The sequence below is a fragment of the Fragaria vesca genome, linkage group LG6 (genome assembly GCF_000184155.1).
Source record: "Fragaria vesca subsp. vesca linkage group LG6, FraVesHawaii_1.0, whole genome shotgun sequence".
Lineage (NCBI taxonomy): Eukaryota > Viridiplantae > Streptophyta > Magnoliopsida > Rosales > Rosaceae > Fragaria > Fragaria vesca.
In genome coordinates, this window is record NC_020496.1 from 1346436 (window position 1) to 1366681 (window position 20246).

Below are 20246 nucleotides of genomic sequence, written 5' to 3' on the forward strand. Positions count from 1 at the left end.
CTCTCTCTCTCTCTCTCTCTCTCTCTCTCTCTCTCTCTCTCTCTCTCTCTCTCTCTTTCTTAATGGTGAGGAAGAGGAGGTGGGTGAAGGATAATTCAGCAGAAGAAGAAGAAGAGCAAAGGCCCTCCTAGTTTCTCAGACCCTTCAGCATCAAGATCATCATTGCTAGCTCTACATTGGTTTCATATACAAACCGCAAGCAATCACTGATGCCCTGTTTTCTTGTTTAAATATTGGTTTTAGGTTTTTGTGAATTGCACAAGTTGAGGCAAAGAAATTTAAGGCCAGGCTAGAAATGAATATAAGGAAATATATAAAAAAGAATGAAAACCAGGCCGGAAAATTAAAAAGGCAGACCTAATTATACCCCCGGCCAACTGAAACAGCTCGGTCTCTCTCTCTTTTATTGCTCCAATTCAATGTGTATCTGCCACCAGACACTTCGCCTTTAATATTTTCTCTCTTGTTGAAACCGCACACGACACCTTCTAACTTGTTCTACTTCTTCTACTCTTTACCTTCCATGGCTTTGCTTCCCTTCCCAGTCTCGTCTCCATGTCTGTGTTTTACTTTTTATAACCCTCCACAAGTATATGCTAGCTTTCTTCCACGTCACCCTTTCATTTCCTAAATCTTGGAGGTCAATCAGAGTGTGAATTAGTGAATATGATAGGTTACACTGTTACAGTCAACTTATATACGTTACAGTTCATCGGAATAAGAAAAATTTATAGGTTATATATAAATAAGATCGATTTGTTTGGTTCCGGATCAGATACTTGAGAATGACTTGAACTATTTTACTAGATTTTGTGGGTTTTCGCATACTAATCGAGATCTACAATTGTGATATTCTGTTTATTCCCTTGATTAGTAACTTTAGAATGAATTTGTGTGGGTTGAGAATATATTCATGAAAAATCAATTTGGTGAAAGAAGGAAACTGATACTAATAATAATGCTAATCAGTAGATACACAATGTAATTGGTTTGTGTTTCTTGTTAGGGTGTGTTTAAGGATTCTTTGTTTAATCTTCCTACATAGTACTAATCCGGCTACCCATGCCAGGACCTAAAATTATGCATTCCCATACTATATATAATAAGATGGAAATATGCTACATGAAAATTAAACAACAAGTTTTTGTGTCATTCTTAAGGATATATACTACATGAAAACAAGCACATAGGGTAAGAAAATTGATACATTTTGAAGTCTCAACTCTTTTAGGATTTTGATTCCTTTCCCTTAATTAAGTATTCTTATACACTAACTAAATAGGAATACAGCCATACAGGGTCTAAACTGATCATTGTGCTCATATAGTAATGCTAATTGGTACATAGCTAGAATGTACTAATGCCATGGCTTATATCTTTATCCAAGATATATAGTTGTTATAACATAGTGATCATCGTGTGAGTGCCTAGGGTTTGGACTTTGAGGTGATGAAACCCAAGCAAGGAAGCAGATATATTTGAAACGTATGCTTTGTTTGGATTTTTCTTTATTTTTTTCAACTGCGAAAGCATTGGGTCGCAAGCAAGTTCCTTGATCTGTGCTAGAACTGCACCCTTCTCCATGTGCTATACATTTTTGAATAAAAATGACAGATTCATCAATGTCCCAGGTAATAAAATAACAGATGATGAAGAATATGAAATGAATAAATCTGTTTGAACTAATAAATGGGTGTAAGCTTCTATTCTCGAATCTCGATCAAAATGCTTCTCTTTGCTAAGCTCAGAAAAAATTTGGTTGTCAGCCTTCTCAGCTCGACCAGTCTGGGATTTGACTCAACCTCTCCAACCTCACTAACTTAAATCACACAAATACCCTCTCTCTCGTTATTACATATATATAAGGTAAAAATATTTTCTCATTTGATTTGTATTTATAGTCCTACTGGCTCGGGGAGGCTCTGCCCTCTGGAAGCACAAACTGAGTGGTCCATTTTCGGTCCAATGAGTTTGATATTCAATTGAATTTGCCTAGGGGCTTGGAGAAATCTGGGAAACGAGTATGATGAAGATAAGACGACCCTAGCTATTCTTGTATGCTAATTTATTACCATACAGTGATATAGATATGGCAGAGTACGTACCCAGTAGTAATTATATGGTCAATTTCAGTGTAAGGGATTAGGTTTATACATACAATTGTGCAAACCAGATATGAAATGATGAACATCAGGTTAATGTGGACTTACAATACTATTTTGAATCATACCTACCAATTTCCGATCGATCTCATTACAGTTCTGCAATAAGAAATATATCATTTTGCTAAGTGCTATCTCATTACTGAGACAATCGCAAATGTTTTGCCTCACGCATTCACCTTTGAGAACATTGGCTTTGGTTTTCAGTCATATACCTACACAAGATCATTGAAGAGTTGAAGGCCAACCTTAATTCCATACACTGTGCTTTCATTTTAGAGCTTGATAGCATAACAGTAAAACATGAATACCCCATCAAAGTCAAGATCCTCGTCAACTCTCAATCATATGAGCAACGATAAATTCCCAAGTGTAAATTCATACTCATTGTTGTTAGCACCAAAATGATTAAATTGGACAATGACCTCACAATGTTGCAGAGGGTCCAATATCCTTCATGATAAATTGTGCTAGCTACCTCTAAATTAATAGCCTGTACATGGATTTGGTATCTGTCTACTCTACTGTGGTGGCTTGGCCACCCATGTCACAAATCCAAAACCCCTTCTCCGTCGAAGGGCAGTATAGTCTTTGCTTATTGTTATTGCTTCCAAGGCAAGAAGGCATGAATGGATATGGTTTTCTATTGTTTGTGTCACCTAACCGTCTAACTCTATGATTGTATTACCAAAATGAAACCCTCCTCTCTTACTATTTGGTGTGGCTTGCAATCAGTAGCTCATGTAATTTGATGGCTAAGGTAAGATATAACATGACTGTAGGTGGCGATCGAATCCCTTTAGCTAAGCAAGAGAACACCAACTACGAAATAAGTAGGACAGTTGCTTCCTTTTTGTCTCTCGTTCCTCAATGGAAGTACCAAATCATACCAAAAAGATGAGAAGCCTAAAAAGAAAGAAAGAAACCCAAAGATGGCGAAACAAACCGTTATCATTATTCCTAAACATGAAAACTTAAGCCATTTTGGGTCCCATTTAGTACTACCGGTCTTTATACACACGAATATGTATTTTTTCTATTTGTAGCTATTTTCTCTTTTTGTGAAGTTAGTATGTGTGTAGTAGAGAGTTTCTTATTGCAGTTATAAATTTCAACTTCCCACATCCACTTTCTATAATTATCTACTATTTTTATTTTTATTGTTTCAGCTAAACAATAAAGATAATTTAGGTAGAACATAATTTGATGAATTTCTAAACCCCTCGCTTCATAATAGTAGATATCCCGGCTAGAGTCGGTGTTGGGCAATGTATGGAGCAGTAGCACATAAGGCAAAGTGTCGTAAACAATCCACCATAAACTACCACCATAGACAGGTCTCATGGTGTCCCAGCGTTCTCTTCATCAACCACATTCTTTCTCAGTAGTTATAAACAGACTTGTCACAACTGCAAAGATCTCATCTACACAACAATAAGACCTCACCAATATCCCTATCTGCCGCTCCATATCCCAGGACGAGTACTCGGGAAGCAACAAAAAATCTCTCATGAAAGATTTTTCAAAAATGGAACCTATGATGGAATTAAAATCAGAGTGATCATTACACTTTGAACATATATGAAACATAATGTAGAATTGTGGATTACAAAAATAGGATTGGCATATCACCGCGCCTTCATTCTATACATGAAATTTATAACACCCAAGTGAGAAAAATTGGGTATCCAGGACTGTGTATTATCTCTGTATAACCGCATTTGTCTCCGTATTTTCTATAGTTCCACTCTTGAGAAGGACAAAGATCGACGGTCACAAAGCAACTCATTCAGCCACTTGCCGAGTCATCCTCCCCTTCACTATCATCACTGCATTTGAGATGCAACAAACAGGTGAAGCCAGTGAAAAAAAAAAAATGTCTCCTGGAACAAATAACTGTTAACAAACCACAAAGGTAAGAGAAATATGTCACCAGAGTACCGAGATATACCTATGTTCTGAAAGTTTTGATATCCGTCTAGCATCTAAGCCTGTGATGAACTTCTGTGCAGCTTGAACATTATCAGGACCTGCAAAACATGAAACAGAAGCACAGTCACATCTGCATCTCATTACTTTAAAAACTGGATCACTGGAAAAGTTTACAAGTCTTTGCAGTATATGATCAAATCAAGCAGAAAAGTACCCTTTGCCAATTGGAAGGCATGCAGAGCACATCTTTCCGCTGCAAGTCTCACGGGTGTACTTCCATCCTTCAAACATTCAGCCAGTGCAGGTCCAATAATGTTCATATGGGCTGCAATAGGTGAAGAACTTTCCTGCAAGGCAAATTAACATCAATAACCTAATAATATGTAGAATACAGAAGTCCATAGTTTCCAAACTCAAAAGCAAATACCTTCGAAACTGCCTTTATAGCAGATAACGCCTTTCTTCTAACTTCACTGGAATCATCATGCAATGCTGAGACTAAAGATGATATAATTTCTAACTGTACTGAGGTATTCGAAGGATCATTTCGGACTTTATAAACGAGAAGTCTCCCAAATGCCTTGGTTGAAGTTTCACGAAGCGGGAACTGTCTAAAGGAAAGTTTGTAAGTAGTTTGCAAAGCATAATAAGATTAAAGAAAGAAAGCAAATGCTCGATTAAACTACCTTCTCATCTTTCAAGGCTGCTTTAAGCTGGTCCAGGATGGACGGAAACACTGTAGAAGCACAGACGGTGGAGGGGATGTGCCTGAGCATGGATGAAATTGTAAGTACATAACCATGCCGAGCAGACCAGCTAAGTGACAATGGAAAACTTGACAGTTCCTGAAGCAGCTCGGTCAGCTGGGTATCTTCAATGTACTGCAATTATCAGTAGAAAGTTAACAAGAGGGAACAACACAGAACCAAATTAGAATTAAGCAGATAATAATGAACCAATGAGGCAAGGCCAGTGAGTCATTTGTATTCACAAAATCAATTTACATAGGTGACAAATCTCATGATGTAGTGGTCAACCATATCTTATTCCATACAAAGATTCAACTTATCTAATCAAATTTCACACTTCCACAATTTCCTTTTCCTTTTACCAGATTAAAAATAAGTCATCACTGTCATATCAGGAGAATGATTACAAGCTGTAATCCAGCATAGGATGAATACCCTTTTATTAACTTGTACTGAATGCTGAATGCAAGTTCATGAATCTACCATTGTGGTTAATTATTATTCAAGTAGTTGCAGATATACCACAAGTTCATGAGTGGATAATGTTGAACTTGCAGGCTTATGGTGCCTCATCAGATTTTATGTGTAAGATTTTCAAGATGTCTAAAGGAGAAGAATTTATATGTACCACACTTTCCTTTTAAACCATGTGTTAACAATACACGATTGTGAACATCATGATTAAGAAAGAGTTAAACACACATCCAAAGCGCAGAGTTTAACAGAATATGAAAGAGATATTGGACAGTTCCTCGGTTATTCACCGCATACCTGGGACATGATACCCAAAATGCTTGCAGCAGATATTCGAACCTCGTCATCATCATGATGAATCATATCCTTAAGCTGTAAGTAGACACGAGTTCTAACAGCAGTGCTCACGCTCTTCCCAGCATGCTTTAAGACACCTTCTAAAGCAGACAAACTTGCCTCCCGAACCCCAGCATCCAAAGACTGAACAGAGAAATCATGATCAATAATACAGTCAGGCTCTGGAATATAGGTGCATCAAAGATCCTAACTAACAATCACCTGCAAACTGGACAGCAGGTCTCCAACTAGAGGGTCCACCCGGGTACTTAAAGCACTAAGCTTTCCAAGCGCAAGCGCAGCACTTGAGCGAACAACTCTGCGGTTAACAGAACATCTAGTTAGCCAGATGAGCCTAAAAGCATACATGCTAAAATGACTATAAAAGGCCAAACCTAACCTTGTGTTATCTTGTAGACACTTGACAAATGTTGTTTGAAGTTGCGGAAGAAATGGTTTCAAAGCCATCCCACCTTTTCTGATTATGATTGTCAAGGTAGATAAAATAGCACTCTTCACCTGCCAAGGGAACCGGTCACCTATTATCCGGATAAGAGGCCTACAGTCATGTTAAAAAAAAAAGTCAGATGGTTGAATTTGAGCACAAGCTTGACTTAGAAAATAATATAAATTAGAAATAAAAAGCTAAGTTATCTGGACAGTAATTGGATCACCAAACTACTAGCTCGTAATGCAATAATCAAGAGTTTGAATTGCACAGTATAATGATCTCAAAAGAGCAGAAATAGGGTCATAAGTCATAAGCAAACCACCTTCTTCACTTTACAAAATCTTTTATAGGGTCAAAGTAAAATTCATCAAATTTAGGTTACAAAAAAAATCTACATAGTTAAAATTCAGACATACCCAGTAATTGGAATAACAAACTCTTTGAGTGCCTTTTCACTAGTCACTTCAATCAGTTCACCAAGACCCAGTGCCGCTTGCTCTCTCAGTTCAGCAGATCCACTTATTAAACCCTAAAGGTAGAGACATAGACCAAATATTAGTTCCAGAAAAGCAAATAGGCAAAGTAATAAATCAAATCAACATGCAGAAAAAGAGCAACTTAAACATGTGACATCATGTAATATAACTTGTAACTAGCGGAAGCACTAAAACCAAAAAGAAGACCGATATTGCTGATTGTTAGTGTATCCTAGGGGAAAGTTAGCTAGCATACCTGGAGAAATATTGGAAGCAATGGTTGAAGTGCTTTTGGTAAACAAAGTCCAGGTATGACAATAGGTCCTCCCTGCAAGGTATAAAACATACACAATCAGATTAACACGTTTCAATAAAAGTTTCTAGGATACAACCCATATATGAGATAAACTAAAGCATCAATGATATTCAGCAATCTAAACTGCTTCCCCACCTTCTTTTTCCTACGCTCCTTATCTCTGGAAGTCGACACAGCATCTCGTACTAACTTAATATATGAAGGAAGTACCTCCTTGGGGACTGAACTTACAACCCTTGACAATGCTTCCCAAGAAACCTGTTCAACAGAATCTTATATAAAATGTTCTGTATACGATATAACAACAGAACTTGAAATATGAACAGCACATACTGCCACAGTAGCAGAATCAGAATCGCTGAGCAAGACAATCAAGGTAGATATCATGTTTGGTGCTTCATCAACCAAATATAATTTACTGTTTTTGAAGAAATAGCCGATAAGATAAGCGGCACTTCTTCTGATTGAAGCCTGAAACCATGAAAAACAGCAACGAAGGGTGAGATACAGCAGCCCAGGAGGGAGGGAGAGACTTAATTGAAATGACAATTTTTCAACTACATACCTGACTTTCGCTGACAGCTCTAAGGAGCTCAGATGTAAGAAATTCAACACCTTCATCATCTATAACTAAGACCACAGTTTCAGCAGCCTCCTTTGCCAATGTTTGAACATCCTAACATTTCCAAGTGGACAATCAGATCTTAGTAACATCTAGCATTCTAGCCACTTAATGTGTATAGACAACACGAGGCATATACACTAATCCAAGAGGTAAAAAATAAAAAAATTGTTTTTGGAAGTAAGCAAAGAAGATTTTACTTGGCTTGGGCATCCTAATGGCATACCTTTGCATCATCACCCATTGCAGTAAGTAAGGCAGGAAGAACAGTACCAAGATGAGAGTTAAGACCAGGCCCGGCAACCTCAGCTACAGCTCCGAGAGCATGTGCATTAAGTGCACTGAATATGTAAAACAATCAGTAAATATGAGGGGCCGAAAAAGGCATTTAACATTAACTTGAGAAAATATAACATACGTCAGTGGGAGCTGGACCAGCTTGGGCAAAATGTGCGGTAAAACCGCAGAAATCCTGACACTGAACGAGAAAATGGAGCAAATTAGAACTAAAATACAAAACATACATGTGGTACAACAAGCAAGCAAGAGACATGTAAATGTAGAAAACGGGTTTTTCACCTTAAGATTTGTTTGAGACCATCAAGTGCTGTATCAGAAGTTCGAGCATCCTCCAACGCATGCAAAAGACTAGGAACAATTTCATCAATCGCTTGCATTCCAGCATTCTACATTGTGACATGATAATATTACTAACTGTATCAATCAACGACGTTTTAAAAATAATTCCTATGTAACGATAAACAATAAGAAGTACCTTGTACAGAGTGCTGAATGCTATTCCAGCAGACTCACGAACTTCGGGCATGCTGTTAGCAAATAAATATATCACTTGTAAGATTTACCAAAGGAACAAGCTCGAGACAATTATTCAAAATAAAATAAAATAAAGAAAACCAATACCTATCTGAAAGAGCAGTTCGAATGGTTGGAATTAGCTCATCCATGAAACTCAACAAATGACTTTTAGCGGCACTTGCCATTACTTCACTCAGGCCAATGCATACACCCTGTGAGTCGGAAGATTATTAGAAATCTGTCAACATAACTGTCATACAGGTTTACTCTGAATGATCAGGGTGATAACTATATACTCGACTGTTTTTTCTAAAACCAAGCAGTAAAAGAATCTAAACCTAAAAACAGGAAAAACAGAATAGTTTTCTCACTTGTCGTCTACTGGTGTCAGAGTCTTTCAACCCTTGGGATAAAATAGGGATGATCAATGGCAGCACTCTCTCACCAAGCTTCCTGACAAGCTCACCCAGTGCACGTGCAGCAACCTGCCGCCTTTCAGAGGATGATGATGCAAGAGAGGCAATTAGAGTATTCATTAAAACTGGCATTATTTCCTTTAGAGTCTTTGGGGTATTTGCCACTATAGTTTTCCATACATGCAACGCAGCCTGAAATGAAACAGGATAAAATGATTTAGATGTCTGATATAAACTCAAAATAAGATGGCAGAACAAAATCCTGAAACAAATTACTCTCATTACCTGACGAACTGTTAAGCTGACATCAGTTCGAACCATGTACAATGCAGCAAGAATTTCATTACGCTTATCCCTTCCAAGAACCTCAATGATAGCCCGCCCCTGTGCTTCAGTACTTGCACCTTCATCATCACTGCCACCCTCCAGTAAAGCTTTTCCAGAAGTACCCGCGACCTAGATAAATAACATGATTAATTACAACCTATCACAAGAAAGGGAAACTGAAAGAGGCTGAAATGAAATTACCTTAAATAACAGATCCCCCAATAATTCCACAGAGCTTTGACGGATTCGCCAACTATCATTAAAGATACCATCTTCAACAGCAGGTAGGAGCAAAGGTAATGACCTGAAAACAATACGTAACCTATTAGATGAATACCGTTATGGCGACAGTAAATAGGGTAGGTAACTATACAAAGTCATAAAAGGCTTCTCAGTAAATTATGAGTGAGCCAAATCCCTACAACACTCATGATTCACGTATTCACAAAATGCTTGCATTTTCAAAGTTGCAGAACCTTCCAGATTCTGATACTATAAATAACAATTAAAAATCCCACTTCTGATAGCCTTCAATACAAAGGAACAAAAAGCTATGAAATCAACATTCACCCAGATTATGGGGTTTAGAGGATGGGAGAGGGCCAAGTCCCCTTGTGTAGCTCATTCGCCAAGGATCAACTGATGTAAACAAGTCTATATACACTACATTCACTATCAACCACTCGTAGAAACAAACTCCACTGGAGTTCTCAAGTTATCAGCAGTGATCAACCAGAAGAGTGCTTACGTTATCGCATAATGCTCAACCAGAACATGTCCCGCACCTAGTGCTGCTTCACGTACAGACTCATTTTCATCAGCAAGACCTATACGGGTATAACAGCACATTGAGTTTCAATGGAATTATATAGGGATGAATACTTCCATCTACTTGACTACAAACCAGAAATCCACATTAGAAAGTGTACTAACCATCTATAATAGCAGGCAGCACCTTCTGTAAATAATTCTGGAATTGGACGCCTAAGGACCTTGGTAAATACTACAAAAAGTTTAGGAAAGTGTTAAACAGAGCCAGTAAATAAAACAATGCAGGAAGTGGTTATGATAGTTTACAACATATTGTCCTCACCTTGAATAACGTCAAATGCCCATCACGCACAGATGCTTTTTGATGAGAACAATTTCGGATAACATCAGGAAGTACATGCTCAAAATACTCAGTCCCAAGTGCAGCTAGTACCTGGATTGAATTGATTATATCTTAGAAAACTAATATATTAAGAAAACCAAAGACTCCCAGTGTATCTTTAAGAGCAATGGATTGTGAAGAAAAGAAAAGAACAACAACAAAAAAAATTAAAAACTTCTCCAGAAATTCCAAGGGAAAAAAAAACAGACAAAATCAACTTTCGAAGAAGTACATAGGATCAAAGTACATGTGCAGGAAAAACCAACATGGCTAAACTTTCCATCAGATTGACCAAGCATAATATCTTTTTCTAAAAGTATATTTCCTCCAAATAGTTATATAGTTCCTAACAAAAATGTATGCCTATTAAAGCAAAAAGGTGAAATAATACATCTAAGCCATCAAAAAAACCTCCTAATGGTGTGGTCAAAGAAAGTAATCACCTTATACTTCATTGCCACCCATCAATTCACTTATGTATAATGAAAACCAAAATTCCACAAATCTATCACATGATTTATATGATGATAAGAAAAAACAAATTTACTGTATCAACTGTCACCACAGACTATTCAACAAAGCTTTATATTACCATTGAATCTATCCCTTTGCCCTTACCAAATAACAATGAATCTCGTTTCAAAAGAAAATTAACAATAAATCTAGCTACAACACCTAACAAAGGATGTCTTCATATCAAGACCAACTTAAACTTGTCTTATTCAGCAAGTTCCCAAAAATGGATAACAGTAGAAGTTTAAGGACACAAAGATAAAAAGGAGAACTTTCATATTCAGAGGTAATGGTTACCTCACTTAGCCCTTGAGCTGCTCCAGATCGCTCAACATTACTATTATCTGATTTAAGTGTATCCATCAACCAGGGAACAAGATCTGGGAAATGATCTTCACCCATTCCCCTTATAAGGGATCCAAGGGCCCTTGCAGCAACTGACCTAACTTCTGGAATTGGATCCACAAGAACCTGTTTTTGTTGAGAAGAAATAATCAGTAAAAATAGTTGTTAACCAGAAGTCAATCTAACACACTTACAAATTGATACCTTTTTCACTTCAGGAAGAAGCAGCCCTATGTACGGAATCATATCATTTGGCTCTGTAACAAGGGAACACATATTGCCTACTATTTGGGCTGCTTTCTTTTTAGTCTCTGCACCCCTCTCTCTTAGCCCTCTATGTACTATTGGCACCAAGAGTGCAAGTGAAGGAGCATCAATTGAATTGATGAATGTTGTCTGAAAAAAAAAATATATAGCTAAATACATAGAATACATATACCAGACTAAAAAATAAATAAAAATTTGTTTTGTAAACCTTACCCCCAAGAGAATATCCAGAGAATATTTTGTATAGTCATTTGGATCTGTCAGACCCAGAAGAAGAGTAGGGACCAATGAAGCTATCTCAGGATTCTTTATTACGCTCCCAACCTAGGAATTGCCCAAAAGAAAAAAAAAATTGAGAACAACAATTATAAAAGAAACATAGGTAATGAAACACGGCACAGTCTAAAACCTGTTGAAGGGCTGTTTGTCCTGCCGACTGAACTTTAGGGTGGGTGTCTGTTAAAACCTGCAATTATAACAAAATGGTAAAGAATAAATCATGAGACTATAAGGATATACTATAGTTACATTCATTTCCAAGAGAAAGTAATACAGACAGTTATGTTTAATAAAGACGAACCTCAGTCAGTTTTGGTACAATCCTGGGCAGACACTGAGACAGCTGCTGAGGAGCACAAAAGGCCATAGCACCAAGCAGTTGAACACTACTTTGCTTTGTTCGCCAAGCTTTATCTTCAAGACCCTGTCCAGATAAGATATCCATACAGAAAACTCATCACTTGAAACTGGGCAGGACCAGAGCATCAAAATAAATTTTGTGAAGAACAAGAACTGCCTTCTTTGTAGAAGACAGAATAGATGGTAATAAAATTGAGAAGCTAATAGAGAACCAGGAATCCATAGAAGTAAAGCTCTCAAATAGTAGATAAGATATGTTTGACTGTTTGAGGCACTGACAACAGACCAAATGAAAAAAAAAAAAAAAAAAAAATTAAACATAAATTATAATGATAATACTGCATTACAAAAGTTAGCAATCAGATATTGTCCAATAAATTTAACCTATATAATAATAGGATCAACTTACATGAACTTTCAAATAAAGAGGTGAATTCAAATAGCAACATTGTTAACATGCATCAAAACCAAAGAGGGAAAACAAATGAATAAATAGGGTCTGGGCAGCAAATAAATACCTTCAAAAGAGATGGAAGGACCAGTTTCACTCCCTGAGCAGTAAGGTGAGACATCATTGCACGAGCAGCACACTCAGCACCTTCACGCACTGCAACAACTTGATCAGAAAATGAGACCAACAGTAGTGGCAACATTTGTATTACATACCTGCACCAAAAAGAATTGAGAGAGAGAGAGAGAGAGGGAGGGAGGTCAGATGTATAATTAGAACCATCAGGAAAGATCACTTAGTTGGCAACTAAAAAATGTTCACTTACGGTTCAAATAATTTTCCAAGTGTTTCACATAGACACTCAAATCCAAGCAAACCCCCTTCCCGACGTTTTGCAGAGTTCCTGTAATAAAATATAAAAAAACAAAACAAAGAAGAATGACTCTGATTAGTGGAAATAGATTCAACCAAAAAGAACAAAACTACTAAACCAAATAGTGTCTTCCTAATCCATATTCCGAACAAAAAGAAACAGAACAATCTGAAGTCAAACCAAGCCCAGAGACTAAAATGATCCATAAGAAGTCCGCTACCTCCCAAACTTTTGCCCTCAATTTTTTTTTATTATTTCTTTCAGACCAATCCACCCAAACATAAGCCCCTTTGCACAATCTTAGGCTTATCCCCTCCACAAAGAGCAGAAATAAAGTAGGGCTTCAGCAAGGACCCAACTCAACCAAGCTACTTGATTTCAGGAGGTGAATAATGAATCCACAACCAAAGAACAAGAAAGGAATCAAATATCCTTCTAAATACCACATGACATAACAACACATAACTAGAGGCTAAAACCACTAAGGTTACAAACTACATGCATAAATAGTACATGACATGCTAATTTAAATGTGGCAAAAGCACCCTCCACAGAAGGAGGGGGGTCATTTAATTCCTTCTTAAACATCAAATGCTGAGAAAAGTGTGGCCCCACATACTCATGTTATGTTGAAGTCCTAACATCGTTTTGCATGATATCAGGGGAGAGAAATAAATTTGTGGGTCTATATCCTACCATCCACCATAATCTCAAACAGTGGACAAAAGATCAGTTCTGCAACGATACCGTTAGACTATTATTTCATTTAGTGACCAGATCTCATTCAATGACCAGCAGTTATCTGATCCAACTTTTTTGGAATACTCAATAATAACCTTCTAAAGACATTTAAAACACCAACCTATCAACAAGACCTTCCTGTAGTATGTTCACAATTCCATACTTCTTCAAGGAAGAAATACCAAATCCCTTGACTACTCCAGCAAGCCCAAAAGCAGCTCCACGGCGTTCCCCATACTTATCACTGTTCATCAATTGATCCAAAATCCGTGAAACAAGAGCTTGGCCATCATCCTTGTACAGGGAAAAGAATCAAATTAGCTTTCCTCTTCAATAATGAATGTACAGTCTCTATCAACAGTCTTCAAGAATAACAAATGTGACAAAAAAAAAACAGAGCAACATTAATCTAACAGGACAACGCTGTCCATTTTACTGAAATGGCCACTTGTTGACTAGTGGACAAGGTATCTACTGTAGTGATTTTCTCCAATATTTACATAAATCTGTGTCACATGCTAAGCAGAAAACTAAAATAAAGGCAAACAAGTAAACGGTCATTAAGGCTACCATCCGAACTAGAGCTGTATCTGATATTTGAATGATTTCATATTATTTTTAATGAAATATGTTTCATTTCACAAAAAACTAATAAAAAAGGTTAAAATCCAAACATTAGCGGTATTTGAGTTGTTGTCATACTTGCTTTGATTGCATTAATGGTGATAGGCATGTTGAAACTGCCCGCTGAACAGCTTCTGATGGAGTATTCAAGACATCCAACAACTTCTCTATAACAGTGTGTACTTTTGGATCATCCTGCAGAAGCACAAAATGAAGATGCATGTAAATTGTAAACTCCAGAGTTGCTACGGCTCACAGAAAGGAAAAGAGTGAAGAAAGGAAAATACAATAAATATCACCTTTGCCAAATGTTTTGCCAAAGCTCCGGTGAAAATAACAACACCCTCACGAACCAAATCATATGTCTCCTCATCCGATGCCTGCAAAAAGTCCAATTATTTTATATGTTAAACTGACAGTAGCTTACAAGGGCTTTGCATGGAGACAGACACAAAAATAGAGCTCAACTAACTGGGTTTTTCACTGCTATCACAAGATTAAAAAAAGGAGAATTACCTTTTTGTTTAAGTAGTTCTCAAAGATAGGAAATAGCAAAGACACATTATCTTTTCCGTGCTTATCAATAATCATAATGCCAGCATTAATCATTCTCCCCCGAACATCAGCATTAGGATCTGCCTGCAGATTAAGAAGCGTTGACAAAAGAAGTACAATCAAATTTCCATGTCCATTCTTAAGAATATCTCATGTCAATGGACAGTACACTTTGTAATTCAAAGAATGGCATTACAAATCTTACCAATGCTCTTGAAATCAAAAATGTCATAACAACAGGAAGGTCTTTTGTTCTCAGCACATCAGCAGAAGAATGCAATGCCAAAGCTACTCCCTGCCTGCCCAGCCAACCAGCATCGACATTGTTCTCAGTCAAACCAGCGTCACGGATATACAGGGAGAATAAAGTAGAAAGGGATTCCTGGGTTATAAGAACACAAGTTTCAGTATTTCAGGGACATGTCTAATATAAAAGAAATACTAATAATAATAATAATAATAATAATAATAATAATAAAAATCAAGCAGGTTAAGTTCAAACCTACGAACCTGTATAGAATCAGGAGATTCATCCAAAGCAGCAGCTAATGCCTCTGCAGCAGCAAATCGGACATTGTAATGGATATGGGAAAGTGCTTTGAAAAGGCCCGAATAGTCAGTCCCAAAGTCATGTCCATAGCGATCCCACAAATCCTCTGCAGCTTCTGCAACTGACTGACAAAAGCACCAAGCAAACAAAGTGAATAAGTTATCTTTATAAGATAAATGAGGCCAAGCAGGAAAAGACTTATTGGCCAGGCAATAAAATAACGACTTTAGTGGACAACTCTTGTTAATTTCATGAGCTTAAAGGGTAAAACATGTGTTAGGGTCATCCTTGCTAAAAATCAGCAAATCAGAAAATTACTAGCTATTTGATTACAGTTATGTAATTGTTTCCACAATTTAGATTACCAAACTGTTCCAGTTTAGCTAGCTGATCTTGCAGGAATGATCCTTAACTATATGTGCAAGGTAAAAGAAAACAATATGTGCAAAACACCGCACAGCTGAGAATAGTAATTAGTCAACCAAACCTTTTCTGGGTCATGCAAAGCAATCCAAATACTCGTAGCAACCTCAACATTCTGAATAAGAGATCGACTGGCAACAGTAGGAATGCATTTGACAGCAGTTAGACAGGCCATTCTAACGTGAAGATATTTTGCATAAACTCCATATAAAGCCTGAAGAAACACATCCTTGGATAAGTACTCTGAAAGCACATCAATGAAGCATGACACGTAAAATGGAAAGAGCTTACCGGTGCAACTTCATCAGGCTGCAGACCAAGACACAGCTCATTCAACGCAGGTCCAATAGAGGATTGATAAGCTTGTACAATACCAAGAACATGGTAAAGAACCTGTTAAAAGAAGTAAAATAAATGAGATTGAAACGAAAATAACAATAAAAAAAAATTATAAATAGACTAATGTTGAATAGTGTCATGAGGAAGAAATACGTAACTGAAATCATTCGAAGCCTAGGGAGAGGTAATAGTGGGTCCATGTGCATATAAATGATCTGAAGCACTTTATCATGAAGCCCGGTCTTCTTAGAGCTTAAAAGAATTCGCTCCATTATCTGACAGAAGAAATCATATAGACATTAGCAAAAGAGAAGTGCAATTGAGCTGACTCTGTCTTATGGGAATGTAGGAAAGCTTACGGGGAAAACAAAAGTGAAGGAATCAACAGGAAGAGGTCCCGATTTACAAGATACAGAAAGGGCGTTAATTATTCGCTCAAACAAACTCAAAGATGGTCTATCATCTTCCCCTTGCCCAGCTGATGAAAGCATATCCAACAGAAGACGATCTTCTTCAGTCACAACTAAGCGCAAAGCAGTAGCAATGTCAAGGGCCCAATTACAAAGAGGGGGAGCAGTACATCTAGAGAGTTTCACCATAGTTTCATATGCGATATCGCTGACTATTGACGACCTCAGTAATGGCTCGACATAGTTAACCTGATATCAGATGAAAGGTTGACATTCATTAAATAATGACACACAGTATTCAGCAAATACATTCTATAGGCAGTAGTAAAATACAATATACTCCAAAAAGAGGCACACTGCTTAACACATACCAGGGAACGAAGTTGACTATGTGCAAAAACAGGATTTGCAATGGCCATTTCCCCAAGAGCTTTAAGCATTAAAGACAGATTTTTCTGTATTTCTCGGACCTTCTCACGTATGGATGCCTCCTCCTTAAGTTGTAACTCTCGTGCCTCCTCTTTAGCAGTCTTTGCTTTCTCTAGAAAAGTTGAAAATTATTTTACACTATTGAACAAACAAATGAAGCTAAGAGAAACAATATCTGGTACAAAAAAAAGGCCAAAAATAAGTCACCAGGTTTCTTTGTCGACTTCCCAGTTTTACTGCTTTGCTCGACTTTTGCAGAATGATTAGAACTGCCATTGTCCTGGGTATAAATCCAAATTCAAGAATGTTATCAGAATAAATACTTTATATTAGATCCTCATACTCTTAAATACCGAAGAGATATGTGTATACCATGTCATTTAGGTCCTCGTACATCCGAAAACGGCCTTTCGCTTGTTTCATGTTCTTGGCAGCAACAGACTCGGCTATGTAGACACCTTGCTCACTGGAAAGCATGCCTTCAGGAGTATGAAATATCTGATACAGTATATGCGGAAGCAAATAGAATATAAGTTACAAGACGAAACAAAGTAAATATTTACGAGACAAGTCAATTTATTTAGTGCTCGTTAACAGTTTAACTAACCCGAATATCATTTTCGGAAAGTGTATCATGTGAATATCGGTAAGGAAGGTGTTTCAAATGCTGCAACAGAGAACGAATTCCAGTAAGTATCTTGTAGGATGTCAGTGGTCCTAATAAATAAACATTCATTGAAATTGAGATATATAAAAAAAACAAGTTACCTTTTCAAACTCCGTATACGTTTCTCCAGGTGCAATGGACATCAGAGTGGATAATGAAGATATGGCTGCTTGCTGCTCTGATGCACTAGTACTTGACAACCACATTGTTTCCAGTAGGCCCTGAAATGCAACAAAGAGCTTACAAAGATGCATTACATCTTGGAAAAACATGTGACCGAACCACCATTGAGAATGTCAAATGTAAGATAATTTTTTTTTTTTTTCTAAGACAAAGTGAGGAATAAGAAAATAGATACAAATACTGGATCAGGTGTCCACAACCAGAGCACTCCTTATGATTAACTATGTGGCAATTTTAAAATAAAACCATACCTTGCATAAATTTTTGATGTCAGCCAAAATATTGCTGTTTATGTCAAAACCACATTTATGCAGACATTTATGTAGCCTCTGTGGAAAGAAAAAAAAATCAGTCAGCTAAAAAATGCATTTTGTGACGTAACGCGATAAATAAATAGAGCAATTATCAGGCAACTTCTCATCAATATATATAAGAAAACATGAATGCAGTAACCCCACTTCTTATTAGAATTATGAATGCGGTTTGACGCTTTCCTGAAACAATCTTCTACAATATTGATGCTAATAACAGATCTACATTTTATAACCAATGCTAAAGGCATATACATCACTGGCTAAGACCTATACAATCACTTGCTGCTTATTACTCAGATCCCTTTAAAGTGGAAAAGGTTTTACCTGATCTTCAAGCATGTTCATAAACAAAATTACCATCTAAACAAAACCTTTTAACTTTCTGATATCAGTATTAAAAATATTTCTAACATTATCTACGAATCCGCTGTTGTTTTTTTTTTTTTTGTCAGAAAGATACTTCAATTAAAGCTCGATAAAAAGAGCAAGGGAGTACAAGAATGGAAGCACCAGACAATAAAAATTCCAACATTCTCTACGACCCCACTGTTTATAGATAAAAAATACAAGAGTCCTGAATAAATTAAAAGCTAGATAACCCTGCTAAACTATAAAGGCAAATAGAATGCTGACCGTTAACATCAAATACCACAGAAAACACTTACCCTCCAAACTGCATCTCTTTTTGCAGTTCCAACCAAGTATGGATGATGTCCACAGAATAAAACTCGCATTGATGCACTTGGAGCTGCAGGTAGAGCTACTGATGAAATAACAAGTAAAGCCTTAACCGAAACCTCAACCGAGGGAAGGAACGGTACTTGGGAGTCCGCTGAATTATCTGTATCACTACATACATGCAAAATTAAACAGTAAACACAACCAGACCAGAGCGAAACAATAATGATATGCAATGATCAAAACCTTATATGCACCGACCAAGATACAAGCATCAAAACAAACAAAGGTACATAATATCATTATCAAATATGCAATAAATAACGTAGGTATTACTCTACAATATATGGAAAACAATAAATAATAAATGCCTGCAAACATGATTGAAACAAGGAATAACTAAAGTTAAGGAAACCTAACAAGAGCAAATAGTTCCTCCTCTTCAAAATGGAAGTGCATGTGAGATTAACTTTAGATCAGATTTAAGCTTTTAAAATTATAATACACACAAGGTTCAAAAAACCTATTCTGGCCTTCTCAGACACAACAAGTGGAAAGAGAAGGTAAACAATGTACCAAAGTGATCTTTACCTTAACTTTGAAATACGATGTTTCTCTTCAACTACAGACATGAAAGTCGCAAATTCAATCAAAAGATGTTCAGCTAATTGCGGGGCAGCAGGAACTATCTTTTTAGTTGCATTATAAGCCACTCTTCGAATATCCCAACATGGGTGGCACATGAAAAAGATTATCAACTGCAGCAAACCAATAAGTGCTTAGAAATAATTAAGAAAGTTATTCACTGAGAAAGCAAATCAGAGTAATACTATTGCTTATTTACCTGTGACAATGATCTGACAGAAAAGGAATCCACCGCCCTGAATGATGAAGTAAATAAAATTAATGATATGAAGACCACCAAACTACTCAGCAGCAATGATTAAACATCCATATTTCAAATATAACTTTATGTATATGTGTATTAATAGTAACCTCTGCAAATGTTCCACCAGCAAGACTTCAAGAAGATCGACACATGCCATGCAATCCTCAGTCACCAATTTTGAAACCTGTGGGGCAAGCCATACATTTTCTCTATTAAAGGCTGTTCATAGAAGAAAGAAAAAAAAATATATATATATATAGACAAAAAAAAAAAATCACAATTCTCTAGAGGAGGATGATTATAGCAAGTGACCATTTCAGGAGGTCCTCTTTAAATCCTCCCTCTATATGGGTCCGGATCTAAAGAGGACCTCCTTAAACTCTTAAAGTAAGGATGTTTTTAGTTCTAGCATGTATTTTGACAATCAAAGCCACTCATTCCCTAGTTACTTACCCACAATGAATCCTACAAAAAATTAGCCAAAATGAAAAACGTTTAACCATTTGATTAGCACAATATTCCTTTTAATTTTATCTAACAACCTACAATTGTTTACATCAATTTGAATGACCAAATGATTATGGAATTAGTTGAAATTTTGTAGACATGTTTCTTGCATATGAATC

The 20246-nt window shown here is 36.8% G+C and overlaps 1 protein-coding gene across 1 annotated transcript in view; it reads right to left on the reverse strand.

Moving 5' to 3' along the window:
• Positions 1-3406: 3406 nt before the first annotated feature.
• The window catches only part of LOC101298920 (translational activator GCN1-like), a 20793-nt gene continuing 3953 nt past the window's right edge, over positions 3407-20246 (reverse strand). Inside the window, exons 9-59 of the mRNA XM_004304739.1 lie at positions 19728-19804; positions 19576-19612; positions 19323-19489; positions 18719-18902; positions 17991-18068; positions 17658-17777; positions 17497-17556; positions 17262-17387; positions 17097-17169; positions 16832-17001; positions 16410-16709; positions 16209-16325; positions 16003-16104; positions 15776-15925; positions 15249-15413; positions 14944-15120; positions 14700-14822; positions 14483-14563; positions 14262-14378; positions 13681-13853; positions 12771-12848; positions 12513-12660; positions 11936-12058; positions 11765-11821; positions 11569-11679; positions 11293-11484; positions 11041-11214; positions 10171-10281; positions 10011-10080; positions 9826-9904; positions 9279-9381; positions 9036-9206; positions 8706-8942; positions 8440-8546; positions 8294-8345; positions 8098-8204; positions 7937-7996; positions 7745-7859; positions 7462-7572; positions 7230-7367; positions 7032-7154; positions 6837-6908; positions 6521-6633; positions 6054-6212; positions 5876-5972; positions 5615-5797; positions 4781-4975; positions 4522-4701; positions 4309-4441; positions 4114-4192; positions 3407-3991 (exon numbers count right to left, since the gene is read on the reverse strand). Of these exons, the coding sequence (XP_004304787.1) occupies positions 3952-3991; positions 4114-4192; positions 4309-4441; positions 4522-4701; positions 4781-4975; positions 5615-5797; positions 5876-5972; positions 6054-6212; positions 6521-6633; positions 6837-6908; positions 7032-7154; positions 7230-7367; positions 7462-7572; positions 7745-7859; positions 7937-7996; positions 8098-8204; positions 8294-8345; positions 8440-8546; positions 8706-8942; positions 9036-9206; positions 9279-9381; positions 9826-9904; positions 10011-10080; positions 10171-10281; positions 11041-11214; positions 11293-11484; positions 11569-11679; positions 11765-11821; positions 11936-12058; positions 12513-12660; positions 12771-12848; positions 13681-13853; positions 14262-14378; positions 14483-14563; positions 14700-14822; positions 14944-15120; positions 15249-15413; positions 15776-15925; positions 16003-16104; positions 16209-16325; positions 16410-16709; positions 16832-17001; positions 17097-17169; positions 17262-17387; positions 17497-17556; positions 17658-17777; positions 17991-18068; positions 18719-18902; positions 19323-19489; positions 19576-19612; positions 19728-19804 (6315 nt within the window). The 3' untranslated portion in view covers positions 3407-3951. The remainder of the gene's footprint in view (positions 3992-4113; positions 4193-4308; positions 4442-4521; positions 4702-4780; positions 4976-5614; positions 5798-5875; positions 5973-6053; positions 6213-6520; positions 6634-6836; positions 6909-7031; positions 7155-7229; positions 7368-7461; positions 7573-7744; positions 7860-7936; positions 7997-8097; positions 8205-8293; positions 8346-8439; positions 8547-8705; positions 8943-9035; positions 9207-9278; positions 9382-9825; positions 9905-10010; positions 10081-10170; positions 10282-11040; positions 11215-11292; positions 11485-11568; positions 11680-11764; positions 11822-11935; positions 12059-12512; positions 12661-12770; positions 12849-13680; positions 13854-14261; positions 14379-14482; positions 14564-14699; positions 14823-14943; positions 15121-15248; positions 15414-15775; positions 15926-16002; positions 16105-16208; positions 16326-16409; positions 16710-16831; positions 17002-17096; positions 17170-17261; positions 17388-17496; positions 17557-17657; positions 17778-17990; positions 18069-18718; positions 18903-19322; positions 19490-19575; positions 19613-19727; positions 19805-20246) is intronic.